The 20,725-nt window shown below is 43.5% G+C and overlaps 1 protein-coding gene across 1 annotated transcript in view; it reads right to left on the bottom strand.

Moving 5' to 3' along the window:
* LOC120838167 (cytochrome P450 3A14-like) overlaps window positions 1-20,725 on the bottom strand; it is a 40,071-nt gene that overhangs the window by 3,857 nt on the left and 15,489 nt on the right. Inside the window, exons 6-13 of the mRNA XM_040207944.2 lie at window positions 17,040-17,277; window positions 15,574-15,704; window positions 14,005-14,080; window positions 12,357-12,426; window positions 11,235-11,343; window positions 10,165-10,256; window positions 1,802-1,942; window positions 313-475 (exon numbers count right to left, since the gene is read on the bottom strand). Of these exons, the coding sequence (XP_040063878.1) occupies window positions 313-475; window positions 1,802-1,942; window positions 10,165-10,256; window positions 11,235-11,343; window positions 12,357-12,426; window positions 14,005-14,080; window positions 15,574-15,704; window positions 17,040-17,277 (1,020 nt within the window). The remainder of the gene's footprint in view (window positions 1-312; window positions 476-1,801; window positions 1,943-10,164; window positions 10,257-11,234; window positions 11,344-12,356; window positions 12,427-14,004; window positions 14,081-15,573; window positions 15,705-17,039; window positions 17,278-20,725) is intronic.

Genomic DNA, 20,725 nt, shown 5'->3' with positions numbered 1-20,725 from the left:
GCCTTTTATACTTTGTTTCAGCTTCGGTCCAAGCGCGGCCGATGTCATGAGCCGAAGTGCCAATCAAACAGCAAAAGATGCACAACGTCATGGCGTGCTTTTTCCAGTTGATAGGACCAGCCGGTATTCGCCGTTTCTCTGCGCGTACTCCTCTGCCGGCTAGTTCTATAAAGCGCAGAGAGCACGCCATGACGCTCCGCTTTTTGAGCTGTATGATTGGTCCTTTGGCTCATAACATAGGGCGCGCTCGGACCTAAGCTGAAATGAAGTATAGAACACTTGCTCGCTGCATAGGTGTCGGATTTCACTTGCCTTCTGTGATTCGCCGAGTTCCCAACGGAAGTGCTGCGTCATCCTGGCAACAGTGTAGGCGAGCTCTACATAAGCAAGTCTGATTCCCACGCAGTTTCGGGGTCCCATTCCGAAAGGCTGGAAAGCAAACTTCGGGATACGACCTTCGTTCTCCTCGCTGAACCTGCAGCACACGGTAAAATAATTTTCTGGAGAATACATCTTGCGCGAAAATTCGATGGTCTTGGCGCCGAATGCTTTTGCGTGCTTGGGAGGACTCGACGCTCGTTGTCTCCTCTGAATTGGGACGACGGGTGTCGGGACGGGAAGACGGGCGTATACGATATCTCGGTAATCGGTGGCAGACCTCTACCTTTGCGCAGCGTGAAAGCGCAACAGCGTTAACTGCGCGGTGCGCGAGCGTTACCCGAAAATCGGGATGTCCCCACCATTTGGGGAAATGGTGGGGACATCCCGAGCTGGTCACTAGGGCCAATTTGTGTCCCTAGTGACCAGCTTTTTTTTTCACTGTACTAATAAGCCTCTTCCTGCACTTCTTAAGCAGTAGATGAATGTAGCCTCCTACAACTTAAAAAAAAAACAGGATGGAGCAACTCCTGAGCGTGTTATCATCAGTGCGCTGCCAAAGAGCTTGTGGCATTATCTAATAACAATTCTCAAGAAAGCATCATAGTGATCATTGCCTGCATTTCTTAAAATGACAGCGACCGTGGGCCAATGCATGAGGTAATGTTTTTAGGCAGATCCAAGGTAGTATAAAGCTATCATGAACCCACTTTGAACAAATAATCGGTATTTACCATCCGATTTTCATAGAGTTCTGTTACGTCCAACTGCAACAACAAACCACAAAAAAAAAAAATTGACACCGAAATGCGTTACGCGTATAGGGGACCGTATAGAATTACTTCAGTGCCCGACGGGTTTGAACTCGTCACCTCCAGATTGAGCGCCAAGTGCTTTGACGACTGAGCTTTCGAGGGCCGGTGGTCAAATCACGCAGAAGCGCGAGGTAGCCATAAAGCGCTGCGCGCTTCTCTTTTTTCTGGGAAGGCCTACCCCACATTCTGTCCTTACCAGAGTTCGTCAGCATAAGCAAGCTTGTACAGTTTTGTTTGATTGTTTTTGAGAATTCTCTCGCTACTTCCGCCAACATTCCTACAACGTTGTGGCAGTAAATGGATACCGCTGTACTTGAATACTGACATTAGGCATGAGTGTTGACATTAAACTTTACCTGCACATTGTTTACGTTGTTTCGTTTTTTCGAGGTCACCTGAAGCTTGGAGATTGACACAAGCATAAATAAACGAACTCGGCTTGATCATAGTGAAAAACTTAGATTTAGAAAAATTGCACAGGCACTTGAAGAGTGTTCTTAATGGCACTGATAAAATTATCATATTACCAATACACAGTAACTATTATCTTCAACACAATACACGTTTTCATTGTCATGATGATCAAAAAGGCTTCATGTCAGTAATACCTGTCAGGATCAAACTTCGTGGGATCTGGAAAAAACCTCTCGTCCATGTGGATCACAAACACTGGAGACATGATGCATGTCCCGGCTTTGTATTTGATACCCTGGTACTCAAAGTCTTCCTTTGCCTGCCTCGTGGTAAACCTGTGGATGAGGATGACGACATTTGCCCATGTTCCAAAGCGAAACAGGCATGCACGTGCGGAAACTCAAGTCATACTCTTTGGGGCAAAATTTGGTTGTTGTCGGCGAATTTTTTTTTCTTTATTTGTTTGGCGGGTTTTTTTCCGCCCAGGGGGCAGAGATAAAGGCGTGAAGCCTGACAAAGTCTCTGCCCCCCCCCAACAGTTCAACAGTAAACAGTACAATGAATATAATCAGCAAAAAGTATACTCAGTAGAAATTAAAAAGCACAGTGGAACAGGTATTTTAACATTCAACATTGTGACTTGTAAAAAATTAAAAAAAACGGCACAATCAAACAACCAGCAAAAACATGTTACACAGCAAGCATGATTCGAGGCGTATGACACATGTAACGTCGTATGACACAGAAGCATCATATCACTAATATAAAAAAAAAGAATAAAACGTTAGAAGAAGGTTACAGCCTAAAATAGGGCTGATGGCAGCAATTTAGTCTAGAAATGAATAATGATCGAATATATGCCAAGAGCCATATTTGTAGTCAAATATAAATACATAATAAAAATAACAGCTTAGCCTACATATCACACAAGTGAGAAGCTCATACCACTGCCCACGAGAAAGCTTCGGCACTGTTTTTCTAAGGCATAAAATGTTTTATTATAATCAATAGTCATGTCTGTTCTGTTTAGCATCTTAGTTATCTGATATGACAAAGCAGTGCGGCCATAATTGGTTCTTATTGTAGGCATCCTTCGTTTTGGGTCTCGTAGTTGGTACGGACCTAAACTCGATTTTGGTGTGGAGTATATTCTATGTTTGTGAATCCATTGTAAGAGTTTAAAATAGTATATTTGGTCTGCCTGAAGCATATTATATTTGATGAATAGAGGTTGGGTTCTTATGTTTCTAATATCTCCTTTATAATTTTCGCACAGTGTATGAAGTTTAAAAAATCGAAGAAGAAAAGGTAGAAACAGTCTTCACATTCTTCAGCCAGAATCTGGGTAGCTTTGTCCTAAATCACCAAACAATGCCAAGGTTAGACGCCACGGCTGGTTGTTTCGCTCTCATCTCGCATATTTGGCCTCAATAGCAAAACACGTGCCAGAGTGAGGCGCCACTTCTAGCTTTTCGGTTTTCATCTCGCAACTTTAGGACTAAATTCCTAAACAAATGCCAGGTTTAGGCTTCGCTGCTGGTTCTTGGGGTCATACGTGACATCTTCGGCAGAAGTCTGGCACTTCGGCGATTAAATGGCGAGCCAGAGGAAAGGCATAAAAAAGACCAGGAAAAATACTTTGGTCTTGGTGCAAAACCGTGTTAGGCTCAAGTTAGGCCTATTTAAACTGACAGGATTGCCGAGCTCGTGCCAAGTTAGGCGTTTCTGTGGAGTGCTGCTAACTGGGAACACAGGGGTGAACTACTTTAATGTCACATGTTGAGGCTGGTTCAGATATCTGCGTTTGGGCACGCTCGAGGGCACTGCATTCACTTGTAAAGTCTTACAATGAGCAAACACACTAGTACACTGCCGCCATCTGTCAAATAGCCCTGGTAGGGCCTAAACTAAGCTGAAGTTCGTGCAGTATTTCCGAGATGAAATCTACACACGCTCCATAAGAAAAGGTTGTTCTTAACATTATTGTTGACTATATCTATCCCACGGCGGAGATATGGTGCGTGAAAATATAAAATATTTACACCCAAATCAAGAGGGCTCCGGGGCTACCTGACAGTTGGTGCCAGTGTACCAGAGTACACTCTAAGAAAAAAGGGAGCGCGACTTAGTCCCTCGGGGGACTAAATGCGCTGCCACCACCATTAGTCCCCTAGGGGAGCAACTGTAACGGGAGCAACTGTTGCGCCCCGTCAGTTAGTCCCTCGCACTAGCACCGTTGGGACTAACTGTTGCACCCTTTCAGTTACACCTCGAGAACCAACTGTTAGGCCCTTGCACTTGGTCCTTTGGGACCAACTGTTACACCGTTTCAATTGAACCTCGAAGACGAACTGTTAGACCCTTGCGCTTGGACCCCTGGGACTAACTGCTACACCGGTTCAAATGAACCCCGAGGACTAACTGTTAGGCCCTTGCACTTGGACCCCTGGGTCTAAACGTTGCGCCCTTGGATTTAGGCTTCTGGGACTAAAGGTTTATTTTTTTCATTTGGTCCCGTGCCACAAATCTCCCGAAACGAAATTGTGGAGTTCAGGTTAAAAGTAGCTTTATTGCCTCGTAGATACACATCGCATTCAAGGATGACTGAAGTCAAAGTTCCAGGGCGGTAGAATCCACGATAAGGCCAGATTCCGAAGAGCGCACTTGCGTCGACGATGGCTTGGACACTGGGACGTCTGCCCAAGTCGGTCGTGGTCCCAGCACCGCTTATTGGGGCTCCGGCAGCTTCTTTCCTGTTTGCGAGGAATTTGGATTATTAGTAACAGGGCAGCATTAATACCGAATCGCTTGACAAATATATGAGATATAAGTTATAACACACGCATAATAAATTAACAAATAGGCTGCATAAGTGATACAATGGTTCACATCCAACACGCAGTCTGTTGACAGCAGACCAGCGCAATATTAGATTTTAGTAGACCGTTCGCTGCGAATTACAGACCCAGCGCGTTCGTGCTCAAACTATGCTTCAAAGTGACGGCATGATCTCCCGCCATCAACGCGAAAGTCTAGTGTACAATCGAATAAATGTCTCCATTAATGCCGGTTCTCACACGCAGCGAAGCGCTGATGTAGCGCTGCTCACGTGTCATGAGCTACTTTTCGTCTGCCGTGAGCATGAGTTTTGTCGGTGCGATACAAAGCTTTTGCCCGATCCCGTCAGCACGCGCTTAGCGCAAGGTCAGCGTTATGCCTGTAGCGCTCCGCTGCATGTGGACAGGCGTTTATGGTCAAGCGATCCTGCCAGGGTCTGCGAAACACACACACACACAAAAATAAGCCATCGGTAGAACTGGCGTTTCGCTCGATACGATAGAATATGAGGTCTCTGTGCCGCATAACAAAATCAGCAACCGGGGTGCCAAAAAGAATAGAGCATGGCGCGCGCTTTGCAAGCTAGAGAACGCGCTCAAAAGAAAACACTTTCTGAAGCCACAGTTAATAAATACACCATAAACAGAAGCACTTCGACATACCTTAATCGAGTTCCCTTGGCTTGCGACGTCAGAACAGATCAAGTGCAGTGCTTCAGTACCGCGAATCCAAACCCGATCCCGGCATGATCGGAGACGACACAAGGCGACCAGCCTCCGACGAAGGCTGTATTTCGACTTTCAACTTACTAAAAACAGGTTCTTTTCAAACAAAGACACTTCCCGTTTTCCCGACGGACACCATCTGACCAACGCCCAACCCTCCGCGTGTACAAGGAGCAAAGAATGCGGGGTAGGGGATTGGGGGGAGGGGGCAGTGCGCGCAGAAGATAATCTCTTTTCCCACTCCCACTGCACACGACACAAGGACACCGAAGAGCTCCAAGGACGGGAGACGGTCGCCACTTTCAACACGCCGGTCGAGTGACCTCAAGCAGACACTTTTTTTTTCTTTCTTTTCTCTTTCTCTCTTAAGCATTTTCAACTTCCTCAAGTGGCTTTTTTTTTTTTTTTTTAGTTTGCATTTGTTTTGTATTAGTAGGGTGCTGCCAGGTGTGACGTTCCGGGCGTGGTTCGTTCTTCGTAGTTCATCTGGGGCCAGATTCACGAAGAGCTTCTTAGTTTACGACAACTTAGCTAAGAAGTTCGTAAGTTAAGAACATCGTAAGAAGAGGAGAAATCGGTATTCACGAACGCGTTCTTAAGTGAGAGGAGGAAAGCGACGTTGTCGTACGGAGAAACTAAAACTTACCGGTGCTGTTGCTATGGCGACGGCGTCTTCGGCAGCACGAACAACCAATCGGAGAGCTCGGCATTTGTTCGGAGCCGTTCGGAGCCGTTCGGAGCACGTGGATTTTTCATAACAAACACAGGCGGCCTTTCTGCCACCGCTGGTCTCGGGTTCGTATCCGTGCAGTGATATGTCGACGCTAACCCGATTTAAACTCGCCGGAATGCCGAGGCCGGGATGCGTAACCATCCCCATTGACTGCTACGAACTCGATCGCTACCAAGTCAACACAACTGTCATCGTTGGTAAAAGACGGCCCGCAGTCGTTTGCAGAGCGACGTAGATGGGAACAAATTGCCGCGACGTTTTTTGCGGCCTCGGAGATGCAGGAGCGAGCCGACGTTAAAAAAGATACGTTTGAACTATGACAGTGTAAGCAAGAGCCACGTAAATGCCTGTTCACACTACGGAACGGACGCGCGCGTTTGATCGAAGTGCTGGATTTGCGCTGTTGGACCGCGAATTGATAAGCGCTTCGGGACCGATCCTTTACAATTGCAACTCGATGCTGACGTGACACCCGGCGAAGAAAGGTTGGACCGGCATTGCGACCCACGAACTGTTACATCGATCGACTGGGAGGTGCAGTCGTGTCAGAATAAAATGGAATACTAATAACAAAATGTACATACCATGTTGCGAAGGTAATCCATACGGCATTTATTTGAGCTTGATATCACACAAAACAGAGATAGAAGCGATGAGAGCCCCTTTTCGACGACAGCGTTCGTCACCGTTGCCTCGGAAAACAAGGAGATGACAAGAGGAAGAGATTGACCTCTTAATCTAGAATTGAGGTCAGCGATCAAACTATATACGGGAAGGGTTCACAAGGGTCGCGCGGGCATATTCCATTCAGCGCGCCAGCCGGTCGTGGGCAGACGGTCTTCGCCAAGGACCGTCAGATCATCGCTGCGCCGAGTCGGAGTGCCTGCTAGGCCTATCTGCCGATCGGTCGGAGTCCGTACTCGTGGCCCTTGGAGTTTTTCGCGGGTGTCTGTGGATCCAGCGTTCTTGTTCGTTTGTCGTGGTCTGTTTCAAGTAGTTTTTACTTGTTTCTTGCTGCTTGAAGTCGGGACGCGTGAGAAGCGCACGTAGAAAAATAAACATCCGTTGGTTGTCGCGACCAAATGAGCGACGCTGTCGGCCATGCTGATTTGATCGTAAGAAGTGCGTAAGACAGCTTCGGAGTTGTCGTAGGATTTCGTCGTAACCTGCGCAAAACTTACGAAAATTTCGTTTCGTGAATACGGATTTGTTCTTAAGTTTTGTCTTACGCACATTTTTGGCGTAAGATCGTTTCGTGAATCTGGCCTCTGGATTGTTTTGGAAACAGCGACGACGATGGCATGAAGGCGTCTGGATACTGCCCCTGAATGTGCTCTTTAAGTGGAACGTGCCGTGCATCAAGTGTGTCGTTGCGGATTTTAGTTCGACATTGGACTAACCAGAAAGGTTTGTCACACAGAGACGGAGGCGCGTTCCCACCGGCGATGCGATCTAGCCGCGCGATAACTTCCATCGCAAAAGCGACCATCGCGGGCAAAAAGCGACGCGATTGCAGCAGTCCCTTCTCGACTCAACTTTTTTGCGATGCGATCTAGTCGCGGAGCGGCTGAGCAAATCAACGGCGTTCGGAGCGAGAGTTTTCGACAAACGACTCGCCAACGAAGGCGTTGGACTCGCTTATCGCACACGCCGGTGTGACCATCTAATTTTTTTTGCGATGCGATCTAGTGGCATCGCGCGACTGCTTATATCGCCGGTGGGAATGCTCAGTTTTAGGGATTGAAATGACCATTTATTCTGACTGCGAGACTCCGGTGTTAAAAGCGTGGCTTCTACAAACTGTTAAGTTTCATTTTTAAAAGAAAAAAAGTGTTAGTATTTGGAGGTGTTGCGTTTGGATGAATGCACATTTTTTGCGCGAAGGCAAATTACGTAAATGGGACTTCTGGAATGTCAACATATCGTTTTTGAGGAGATAGTTGGAAGAAGTCGAGTCAACACATTCGTTCACTCGCTTTCACACAACGCGTGAAGCTCTACCATGCAATGTCTTAACGTTCCTGGCACATTAAACAAATTCGCCAGTTTCGTCCGAGTTTCGTCAACACTTTCAGCCGTGCTGGGCTGAGTCTCGCCGATCCCCAAGACAAGCGAAATAGCATCCGTCCTCCTGGCGAACATTCCGTTTGCATTCGGGGACTAAATCATACAGATGCACCCTGTCTGAGGGGGACTAATGGATGCTTTTGCTAGCGCACGCCTATCGGTTGGTCCCAGTCGAGCGCAGTTAGTCCCCAGCTTTTGCGCACGGTACCTAGCTTGAGCCAGATGGTCCTTTCGAGGAGCAACTGGGAGTTCAGAGGACCAAATGCTGCCGTTAGTCCCTTGAGGTCAACTTTTTTCTTAGAGTGTATTTCACTCGCCGTAAACTGTTACAAGAAAAGCAACGCACTCGAGCAGAAAACGCAAATGTATAGAACGAACCGTAAGCCTGAAAGCGTAATCGACAAATGACGAAAAAAAAATGGAAAGACTAAAATAAATTGGCGTCCATGTCAGTGGCGTACCAACTTGTTTGTGAGTGAAGGGGCGAACCAGACCCCCCCCCCCCCCCCCAACCCCCCCGGGACCGGGGGGCGGTGCCCTTGGTGTCTGTTGGGCGCTGCCGGCCCTTGCTATCTCTCGGGCGCCCCCCCCCCCCCCTGCCTAGTGGCGGCTGTTTCAGGGGGGGGGGTGCAAAACACATGCCTTGCCCCCTTCCTCCTCCCCCCCCCCCCCACACACTTTAAGAACTGGGGGCGAGCGCCCCCCTTGCCCCCCGGTTGCTACGCCCACGTCCATGTTCCTCTTTTGTTCCCAGATATCGAAATTGTCAGCTTTCCCCGGGTCTTGTATGTTCGGCGTGACGCGGAGCCGTGATCTCAAGGTGTTCACGAGGATTCGGGTGTAAAAAAATTGTATAAATAAGCCAATGAACAGTGGACATTAAAAGTTTCCACAATGGTGTCTTTAAGTCGTGCGTTTATCGTACACAAGTTTTACGAGAATATGCTATATAAAGAAAAAAGAAAAGACAGCCTCAAAAACATTTTCATTTTATGCAAAGAAAGACAGCAAAATCATTCTGGTTGACACTGAACTCAAAAATTACACAATATAATAAAAAAAGTTAAAGCATTTTTTTAGATGAATATTTGAAAGCGGGTCCAGCAAATCCGAGCGTGTGTAACGCGATCTGCGAGTGGAAGCGTCAACCAGAAGGTTCCTTTTTTTTTCGTTTTCCTTTCTTCGACACAAAAATCAGATTTTGTAGGCTCATTTTTTTCTCTCTAAAACCTACACTTATAAAATATGTGTATGACAAATGAACCACCTGAAGACACCCTCGTGAAAAGTTTAAGTGCACTCCGTTCATTGGTTTCTTTACATGGATTTTGTTCAGACCCGAACAGCGTCTCAGAACATCATAACAAGGAGGTCAACCACACCACTTCAACAACAAGGCCGGATGACTGAAGTTTCTACGCCACGTAAAGGAGCAAGCGCAGGGAATGAATTGCACACGACGTCACCTTTCAGTCGGAACTTAAGTCCTCAAGATTTGGACAAGTTTCAGCCGAAAGCATGCGCAATATTCGTGTCCAATCCACACCGTGCGTTTGCCTCTGAAAGTGACGTCGAAGCTTCAGCATTGCGGCAAGGAGGCGTTCGGTCAACAAACTGGCTTCGTTCGCAGCTTCCTGCAGTTCAACACGTAATTGTTAGGACGCAGTCGAATTTAGCCAATCTTTACCAGCTCATCAGAGAGTAGGAAGGGTTTACTTAAAGACAGCATGGATGCATACGAAAGTTCAGTGTAATACTTTGTTTATGTTCTTGTTATGCACTGAACCGCTGTCCTGCATCGCTAATCACCACTTCGTTTTGTTTTTATTTTTTTTTGTCGTTTCTTAATTTGAACTTTAAGTTGAAACGCCGAATAGACCAGGAAAAGAACTACGGCTGAAAACAATGAACCGTCTTTGGTTTACTTAACACTTTCTGTAAGACAATTGGGTTTCAAAAGGGCTGTAAATATTTAGGCAATTAGTGTTAAAGTGAAAAAAAAAAGCCTGTAGCAAAACTGGTAAAGATTTTCAACCCTGAGCAATGAAATCGAAAAAAAATATTTAGTCTTGTAATTTAATTGGGTTTTATTTTCAAGTTAACATACAAGACGAAAGCTGCAAAACACTTAATATAAAAGCAAATGACAAATTATTTTTGCTTTTTCACTTAATAAAAGCACTTCTGCACTCACGTGAGACCTGGTGGCCATATCCGCATTGCCTCGTCGATAACCTGCGTGACGTACTTTAGTCTTTTTGTGACTGTCTCGTAGTCCAGCGACCCCTGTGAGTACAAATTCCATTAACAAAACCCCCCGTAAGTACAAATCCCATTAGCAAAAACACATTTAAATTTTTGTTGTGATAAAAGGGTACAAACAATATTTACTCGCACATTTTTAAACCTGAATAACTAACTTAATAAAAATTAAATAAGGATGGACTAACATTCTTAACTTGATCCATGTACACTCCAAACAAGTAGACCTCAGAAACCGTTTCTGAGGTCTACTTGTTTTGAGTGTACACGGATCAAGTTAAGCATGTTAGTCCATCCTTAATTAATTTTTGTTGTCAGTTATTTGTCCAAACATAAAGTTGGGTATTTCCATATTGCGAGAAGTCTAAAATAGTTATTTTCCTTCTGTTCGGTTCACCGATTATGGCCTTCATTCTCGACAACGTGGTTGGCTTCGAGATGAGTCCATTCCAAATTAACTTTATATATCCAGTTCCTCATAATGCTCTGAACACTGAGAGAAAATACTGTATTAAAGATTCGGTTTGAATACAAATTTATTCTAGCTTGATCGTTCTGACAAAAACCGGGGGACACGGAATGAGTAGAGTTATGAAATGTGTGGTGGCACTAACCCTCACACGTCAGCCCTACTCCCCATCACGCACGGACAGCATGCCCAACCCACACTTCATGCCTATGCTAGCCGAGCACATTCTGTGCTCCCCATATTGAGTCAGCGTGATCAAAGTTAGTGCTAAATTTTGACTTTATAAACCTCACACCCCTGCTCTGGTTAGCCTAGCCAGTGTAGTACATATCTGGCTGGGAACCATGCACTTAGTCTCGGGCTTAGTTCCCTCTGGGAGCATTCTTGCAGTTCTGTTTTTGAAATGGCCCCATGGTGCCTATATGCGCTATGTAGCTCTAACACACGCATAACTGTCGAAAGGGATGGTCGAACGTTACAATGTTTTCATAGAAAACCAACGTACAAGCACATTCCGTGTGAATAAAACTTACACCCTCGTTGAGCGCCTCCTTGACTTCCTGCCTAACCCTCTCCTGAACATCCGGGTGCTTGCCGAGAGCGTACGTAATGAAAGACAGTGCGGTTGCACTTGTCTCAAAGCTGCAAGTGACATAACCGTGCATCAGTATTAGAATCTCAAAATATTCTTATATTTGAGCAAAGGTTGTTATGGGCCTTCACAGGCACCTTAAAGAATGGCTATATTATATTTAAAAAACAAAAAACCTCAAAGGGAGCCTGCTTTATACCGAGAGTCTGGGGAAAATGTGTACAAGGACGTTTTTTCTCTGCAAAAATAAACTGCGTATAACAGAAAGCCACAGTCTCCCCCAAGATGTAATACTAGCCGTGCGGACAAGAAGAAAAAGCTTCAGAACTTGAAGTTATCGGACTCCATCGTGAAAGGGAATTTCGGGAAGGTTTTTGTCCAAATTGAGAGAGCCTTCAGCTATATAGTTACAGTCACGAGATTCATCGGCAGCATAAGATTACTCTGGGCTGGTTACGCTACAATTATCTCAGGATTGCTTGGTCGCCAGATGCAAAGGATCGAGATTAGACAATGAGTTTTTGTACTTACTTGAGCTCCTAAAATCGTAAAAAGTAGTGTATATACTAGGTCGCCTATGAGCGTTTATTACCTAGGGTAGTGTATCTGTTTAATGTTTGTGTATTGGCCAATTTAACCTGCTCACTGGCATACTTTGATATATCAGACCATTTTTACAGAACATAAATAACTATTGTGAATGCCTTTGTATTGCACAAGGTCCTATGAGGCATTAAATAGCTAGTCGTTTTTGTAAATAACGTATCGAACTAAGAATTGTTGTTCTAACGTACGGGTGAAATTTTTCTGAAGTTTTTATTGTCTTAGTTTAGTTTTAATGAAGTTTTATACATAACTTCTCCTCAAAGTCACACCATAAAGAACGAAGTATCACCAAACATGAAGATGACACTGCAAGCTCGAAGGTTGATCGGTTTCTTGTATGACACGTACACAAAATGTTGTAAACTTCTGAGCTCATAGCGAATCTTCTTTTGATAACCAAACATTACACAGACCAAACGCGTTAACGAAATCAAACGAACAAGTGAATCAAGCTCACCCTCCAAGAAATAGTATAGTTGTATTCATGATTACTTCTTCCGAAGACAATGCCCTGGTCTTGCTAACACCTGCCAAGTGGAATTAAATTGAAGTACACTTTTTATCGCCTCTCATTTTCAAGCCTAATGACACAATAGTGGTTAAATAAAAAAAAAATTAAAAAAGAATTGGGGTGAAGAGGGCTTAGCAAGACAAGCAAACATTATTAAAAGGCAATGATCTGAACATAATAGCGCGATATTTACGCAAGATCAGGATAATTGTGGGTTGTGTACTTTTCAACGAGCGCGACGCTAGTACCAGTCAACGCCAAGACGGAATCGTATTCCGCTTCGCGGCTACTCTCGTCAAACTTCAGCGTGTTTGCCGCTTGGGGCAAGTCGGGGACCCACCAATGATGACGTCACGAGCAGACCTGTCCTTCTAAGCGGTATTGAACCCACCCTAACCCCTCTCCTGGGCAACAAGGCGCGAGTGCTGGATTTTGTCGTGTCACCCACCAGACGTCACGGAGGGGGACAAGGATTCGAGACAAGTGCTACGTCATCGTGCCGCTAGAACACTCTTTGTCTTCGTTGACTGTGCACGATCCTAGCCGAATGTAGATGCAGCACACGTGCCCAACCCATACACCGTGCTGGCCTTCGCGGTAGGTCACGTAAAGACTTGCACAACGGCCCTGTTGCCTAAGAGGTGTCGATTCTAGGAAATGGTGATCCCCTCCTCCCTCCACCACTATTGTTTTAAAGACATGGCTTTTTCACGGAAACCACTCGCATTGGTCGTACCTTTAGAAGGTGGGGTGCAGAGGTGAAGGGGGTGGAGGGAGTGTTACTACACTGATTGTACCCTCCCCCCCCCCCCCCCCCCCCTTCCGCCCATGGTGCGACCAGACACAAACAAGCCCCCTCTCATGAATTAAATCACGTGCTATTGCAAATTACTGGCATTCGACGGCACGTCTCAGCCCGCCAATTCTTTTCTTTTTTCCCCCCGTGAAAACTAGTGTACGCATCGCCGAAACCTCAGACTCCGCCACACGTATGGTGGTAGCGGTTCAGATACGATGCCAGAAATTGGGAATGTAAGGTTATAGTGAGCGACGGCTTGACAAGAGCAATGCGCGACGAATCCCGGGAGTCTTATTATCGTTATGGAGGTAATGAGAACGCGACATTAGCCGTTAAGAAAACTAAACAACAGAAATATAAGAATAATAAGAAACATCCCGCGTTTCTTAGCTATTAGTGACAAGAAAAAACAAAACAAAAAAACAACAACATTGTAGTGAGAATGTAACGTTCCGAAATAGACGTAACCGATAAAAAATATCGTACTATATACTGTAAACGAATTATTTTTCGCGGGCTCAATATTCCGCGATTTAAATCAAAGCTGAAGTTTTGAAATAATTCTCGCGGATTCTAATTTTCGCGACGCGTTGGAATCTCGATATAGATTCTAATGTCTTTACATTTTGCCAGAATCGTTCGCGTGACCTATTTGTCCAGAATTGTGAGCGATGGGCGAAATTCGCCAAAAATTAAGTCGTTTACAATATATCTATCTATATATATATATATATATATATATATAAAGCTGCAGTCGTTAGCACGTATCTTTCACAGCGCCTTTTGTTTCCTCACCCGAGGATGCCCGCGTCGATGCCAGCTCCTCGTACTCCGCGTCGATGAGATTCTGCAGCATGTCGTTCCTTCGCAGCTAAATAGAGAGAATTCAAGAAGTGAACGCAGACGTAACAACTCGTTTCCGTTAAACCTTCTTTTTTTTTTTTAAGTGCGCGTTATTTAAGCAGCTGCTGCGCCAATGATCTGAGTCTGGCCGTAGTTTTTGCACCACGCACCCTGAGCATGTATCGGAAGACGACGGCTTCGTCAGCGTTAGGCGGGGGCTCGATTTCAATCGGACGCTTTTTGCCCCAATAAATGGCGATCGCCAGTGCTGCTTGACGGGGTCTCGAATCGAGTCGAGTGAAATAAGATTTTTTTTTCATTTTGTTTAATCATTCGTTAGCCCTAAATAATTTATTGAATCTAGATTTTACAATAGGCAGCCATATCAAACCCTTGTTTCAGTCCCTCCCCCCCCCCCCCTCAGAAAAACAAAAATGCGCCCTGGAACAGCTGAAAAAAACAAACAAAAAATCACAGATTAAAAAGAAAACATTGAAATTCGCCTGATGGGATGATTTATAAGCGGTACTCTACAGTGATTGAAGGAGTTGGTACGCTTATATTTGTAAGCGAGTAACTTAACGGTCTTACTAACCCTATTTGCACTAAAAGCTCATAGCATTTTGTTAATTCAGTTTTCAGACCTCATCGTTTAGATACTACTGCCCCTTTCCGTTATTAGGTAGACATACAGTTAGATTACAATATTGAAAAATGGCTCCATCAAGTTGAAGCCATCACGTCGAATTCTCAATTTGGTTAAAACGAATAGCCCAACTGACACGCGTGCCTCGTTCTTAACTTGACGCAAAATGCGAACCGACATCGTAACAGATAATAACTATAGCGTTAAAGGAAACCTTTACAGTAGTACTTTGGGTCATACCTGATAAAACAGTGAAGCAGACGTTGTGAAGTTTGTAACTCTTCGTGAAATCATTTGTGTATCAAGACTCAAACGGCAACTTCCAGCGATAGGACACCATTGGTTGGCGCTACGATCACATCATCGCTTACGCCAGCCAATGGAGCCCTGCTGCACCTGTGTCACTATTGCAACGGCAACAAAGTTCGAGATATATCAAATCAACTAAATGCTCAATTAAACGGCGAGAAAAAGCTCGCCGAATGTAGTTAACTGTCGTCACATGACCAAGTCATGTGACAAGAAGGTTCACGTCACGTCTTGTGTTCACGTGGCGGTGATAACATTATTTTGATGACGTTACTTTCAGGCCGCTTTTGTCATGTCGGTCGCTTTCTGGTATCGGCCGTTTCCTACATAACAGCCCTATGACGTACAGCAGGTCCAACAGTATAAAATAGTATTGTTACTGTGTCTTGTTACCGTGAATTGAATAAAAAAAGTTTTAGTATGAAGTTACAAGAAGAACCTGATAATAAACCACTTGGAAGCCACTGAGGTTTCCAGGAGATTTTTGTTTTGTCTTTTAGGGTAAGATTTGATAACTTCTCACAATTAGTAATCATGATATAATGCTTAAAAACAAGCAAACCAACCTCTGGGTGTTTTTTACGGAGCTCAATGACCTTCGCCGTCTCTTCACCGAAATCCTTATATGAGAAAGTCCCAAATATTCGGCTCAGCCAAAAAATTGGAGCAGCCAGAACGCCAAACGAAGTTGTGCACTCTGAAAAATAGAAAACATACAAAGGCCAACTTTTGCTATACTTAAATTTTTGAACTGTCGATTTGCAATATTTTTTTTTTTTCAAAAGTCCATCAAGCATAGGGTGACCATACTGCTCAGAGTTGAATACGCGACACCAAAGGGAGGTAAAGCCGAGAAAGGGGAAGGAAAAAAAAGGAAAGCGCAAAGCGGAAAAAAAAAAAAAGCCGGGAACAGTAAGCGGCAAATTCTGACCGTTGGCATCGGTTGTCCCGAGAGAAATAACAAGTGAGCGACAAGAAAAAAGAAAGCGAAGGCAGACGAAAGGTTATGGGCGTTCGTTTTCCCGGGACGAGTAGAAGTTTCTGAAGTGCTTGCGAACTTTACTTATTTTTATACATTACGCTATTCTGGTGGTTTCCTGCGAAGTAAGCTAGAAAAGAACTAGGTACAGACCGTACAGGCAATGTCTTGCTGCTGCTTTCTGCGTATCAAGGCGTCGCCAGCGGTATTGGTCTATCGGGACCACCAACCGGGACGACCGATGCACGCATCAATACCCCACCGTTCTGAAGCGGCCCTAACGCATGGGAACTTTTTTTTTTAATATTATACTCACTGAACTATCGTCGGCGCTTGAGGAGGTGGTTGTTAATCGCAGAGTCGTGAACTGTATAGCCGATCCCGGAGTCAGTGCAATACCCGTCGGTCAGCGCTCGGGGAGGCGCGAGGCCACATGACCGCTGAAACGCTGGTACGATATATTTCATGTATCTTTTACCGTCGTCTTATAATCAATCGCATCTGCAATCGATGAGTTTCGCCTCCGAAGGTCAAATGTGTTTCGCGTTTCGATCTACACTTGTTTCGATATTGCCTGTGTGACTTCTGATTGAATACGCTTGTGTTGTGTCTTGACATTTGTTTCGTTCGGTTTCCCTGTGTATCATTCAGTAGTGTAAGTTGACCTCATGTTTAATATTTGTTTTGCTAATTTGATCTCGTGACTAAGAAATAAATGCTTTATACTCCATACTCGTACGCGTTTTATTCAATTAATATCGTTATATCAAAAACGATTTGTTACATGTGGTAGATGCGCTTTATTTCGCTAGACTCGGCACGCAGGCATTATCACGCCTAAAATTTGTGGCCGTTTCGTTACACAGCCTACTCGTCTTCTATTACGCGGTGTTCAATGGTCTCGCGCGCTATCAAACTAACGGCTTCCCGCAGATCACGCAATCTTCTATCGCTTTCCTCCGGTACGACCAATGCCAACATTAGCAAGCGGTGCCCATGAGAGTTTCTATATGAAGCTACCTCTTTAAAAAAAACAAAGACAAAATAACTTACGGGCCAGCACGTGAAAGGGTCCGGTCATGATTTCCCTTATTGCTCGCTGCGCCGTGATAAGAAATGGATTCTTCAGGTCCCTCTGAAAACTGTTGTCAATCCCGAACGCTGCACGACCGATGTAGTCCATCGTAAGGCCCTGGAACGGCTCCAGCATGTTTACCTCTTTGCCCTGGTCGGCTATCTCGCCGAGCACGTTCATGAACACGTCGCCAACTTTAGCGAAGTGATCCATCATCTGCGCACACGGAGTCAAAAACAGAATCAAGCTTATGAACTGAAGCTCTGGCGTTTTTTTTTTTAATCTGCCTAAACGACATTTATATCCGGAATACTGAGGCCTCGTTTTTCCTTGCATAATGTTAAAAATCTCAATATTCAATATTGCCACTGAGAGAACGGCGAATGAATTTCATGCCAAAAATCAACATTGAAATTTTCACGCCATCTCCAGTGGGGTGACGTCACATGTAGTGTAAACGTTTTCAGCGCTGTCTGCCATGGTGCCTCTCAAGCTCTCAGACAAAAACAGCAAAACATGTACGGTGACTTGCACTTTGGGTTACCAAGTTAGATGTTTCTATAATTGTCTTAAACGTCTACCTTTCTGTAGACATCTTCCTGGTTAGAAATTATGAGAATAGTAAAGAAAAAAGAACTCTAAGCACCCGATGGTTAGACGCTTTTCTATTCTATTTTAATATTTGCTAGTCAGGTAGATGCCTAACGAAAGGTCACGCAATTTAGAAATACATTGAACAATGCTCTACGTCAGGCAAAACAAACCTACCTTAATAATTTATTCAACGAGTCATGCATGGATAGAACAGATGTGGTATGGAAACGACTAAATGAAGTATTAAAACGTTGTCCCTCTAAACCAGCTATACACGTAATACAACGAGATGGGGTAACATTGCAAGGAAAAGCTCTCGCTGAAGCTTTCAATTGTTATTTAACTAACCTTGTTAGTAGCATACATATACCTTCATCAATGACGTATATGAAGCCTAGAAACGAACACAGCGCAGTTTTCTTTCCAACTGATCAAAATGAAATAACTTTAATTATGTCATCTCTTAAAAATAGCAACTCCTGTGATATAGACGATTTGCAGATAAAACCAATTAAGCATGTTTTGGACGTTCTATTACCTGTGTTAACACACATTATGAACTTCTCATTGTCCAGTGGTATTTTTCCTAAAAAGATGCAAACTGCAAAAGTCATTGTTTTGTTTAAAGGAGGGAACAAAAATGAATTTTCGAATTATAGGCCAATATCAATATTACCTGTGTTTTCGAAATGTCTTGAAAAGATTATTCACAATAGAGTGACAAGTTTCTGCACTAAATTTTCATTAATTTCTGACTCACAGTACGGCTTTCGCAGAGGTCGATCAACGGAGTTCGCTTTGCTAGAGCAGAAGGAGTTAATTTTAAAGTCGTTTGAAGAAAAAAAGTTAACTTTAGGCGTCTTCATTGATTTTTCGAAGGCGTTAGACCGTATTGACCATACTACCCTAATAAAAAAAACTCGATCGCTATGGAATTCGCGGTGTACCTTTAAACCTTTTACAATCGTACTTTAAATTTCGCCAGCAATATGTCGTAATAAATGGACAGAGTTCTTCTGTCCTACCCATTAGAGCTGGAGTACCACAAGGTAGCATTTTAGGTCCTTTGTTATTTAATCTATACATAAACGATATTGTTAATATCAGCAAAGCCCCATCCTTCATCATTTATGCCGATGATACCAGTCTATTTTTTTCAGGTACAGAGATAGAAGACCTTGTTAAAGAAACGAATGCCTCACTAGAGAAACTGTATGATTGGAGTGAAGTTAACTCACTAATAATTAACACTACCAAAAGCAAGGCTGTCCTTTTCAAACCCAAGAATAGACATGTTTCTTTTTCTTTTAATATCATCTTGGGCCCCTCCGTCATAGAAATGGTGCCGAACGTCAAAACGCTCGGAGTGCATTTTAATGAACAGATGTCTTGGGATTATCACGTTAATAATGTTGTTAAAAAACTATCAAGAGTGCTTGGGAAATTATGTCAATTTAGAAATTTATTGCCTCGTCACATAAAAATGCTTATATACAGGGCCCTTTTTTTACCCCATTTGAACTACTGTAATTTAGTGTGGTGTACCACATCTCTGTCAAATGTTAACAAATTACACCTTCTTGAAAAGACGGCTGTTCGCACAATACTCAATGTTCCTTTCGATACACATACACCCCCATTATTTAAAGAACTACGTCTAATAACTGTCCCTAATCTATATGAGTATACTTTACTAACACGATATAGATCAGCCCTCCGTTCTAACGAGCCTTTCCTTGCGCATATCTCAAACCTAACACCAAATATCCGGGTATATGACGTTCGTGAGGGGGAGCATTGGAAAATGCCAACAAATCGCACAAATTACGGTTTCCAAATGCTAAGGTATAATCTTCCATTTATTCTAAATAAACTTCAGAAGCATAATTTAACAAATATCGAGAGACTGAATCTTAGTACAATTAGAAATTTTTTCCTGTATTAAAATTTCGCTTGTATTGTGAGGTCGTGTGTTCTGTATGTTTCAGTTATCCTTGAGGTAGTATGATTATTATTTCTAGTCCTGTCATGTACCTAAATATGCTATGTGCCTTATATATATGTGTGTATATGCGCGTGTGTATGATGCGTATGTATGTATGTATGCGTGTATATATATGTGCGTATATGCATATGTATATATGTATATATATATGTGTATATATGTATATATATATATATATATGATTTTTTGTTATCTTTAACAGCGTGTTTAACTTATGCTGTTCTTCTGGTTCTTTTTTTATTTATTTATTTATTTATTCGCTTAATGTTAAAAGCTGAAAACTTAATATTATTACTTCATGTGTAGTATGTCGCCGTGTGCCAATTGTAAGGCTGCAGAGGCCTTGTCAAGTCAAACTTTTGACTTTTTGCCCCTGCAGCCTACATCAGTTTCTGATGTGAAATAAAGAATTGATTGATTGATTGATTGAGTGTTCCGACTTGCCCAACGCTATTTTCAGCGGACCATCTCTGTCTAAACCGCCAAAGCCATTCTAATTTTCGAAGACACTGGGAACTTTGAAAAGCCTGACACCGTGCACTTTGGAAGACTAGACAAGGGCGTAAACAGTAACACGTGATCAAGAAGCCAAACTGGCTTTAAAACGTCGGGCTTTCAAATTTCAAGATGTTCGAGTTTTTTCTGTTTTGTTCTATTAATGTGTTGAACAGGGTTTTAGCCAAAACGATTACCACCAAAATTTTGGTTAACAGGCAAAATAAATGCCGTAGATTCCTTTAACCACTTCCGGCCCGGCGTAAATTTCCCATGGCTACCCTTAAAAATATGATTGAGGTTGAATACATGATAAAAGGAGGTCCGCGAAAAAATACAGCTGCAAGCATGCTATTTTTTTTTATAAGACGACGTGCCTTAATTATATATTATACTATAAAGACACTTCGTAGAAAACTATCACACAGGCACCCAGAAAGTATACAGCTTTCTTTTAATCCTCCAACATCTTGTAAATGTTTTGAAGTAAAAATTATTAGAAACTCAAAATAATGAAATTAAACTTATGACATACTTGGATTTACGTGGAACTCGGCGCTATCGCCATTT

Source organism: Ixodes scapularis, unplaced genomic scaffold, assembly GCF_016920785.2.
Source record: "Ixodes scapularis isolate PalLabHiFi unplaced genomic scaffold, ASM1692078v2 PGA_scaffold6__148_contigs__length_123643588, whole genome shotgun sequence".
Classification (NCBI taxonomy): domain Eukaryota; kingdom Metazoa; phylum Arthropoda; class Arachnida; order Ixodida; family Ixodidae; genus Ixodes; species Ixodes scapularis.
Note: the sequence above shows the minus strand (reverse complement) of the source record. Positions and strands in the feature narration are given on the sequence as shown.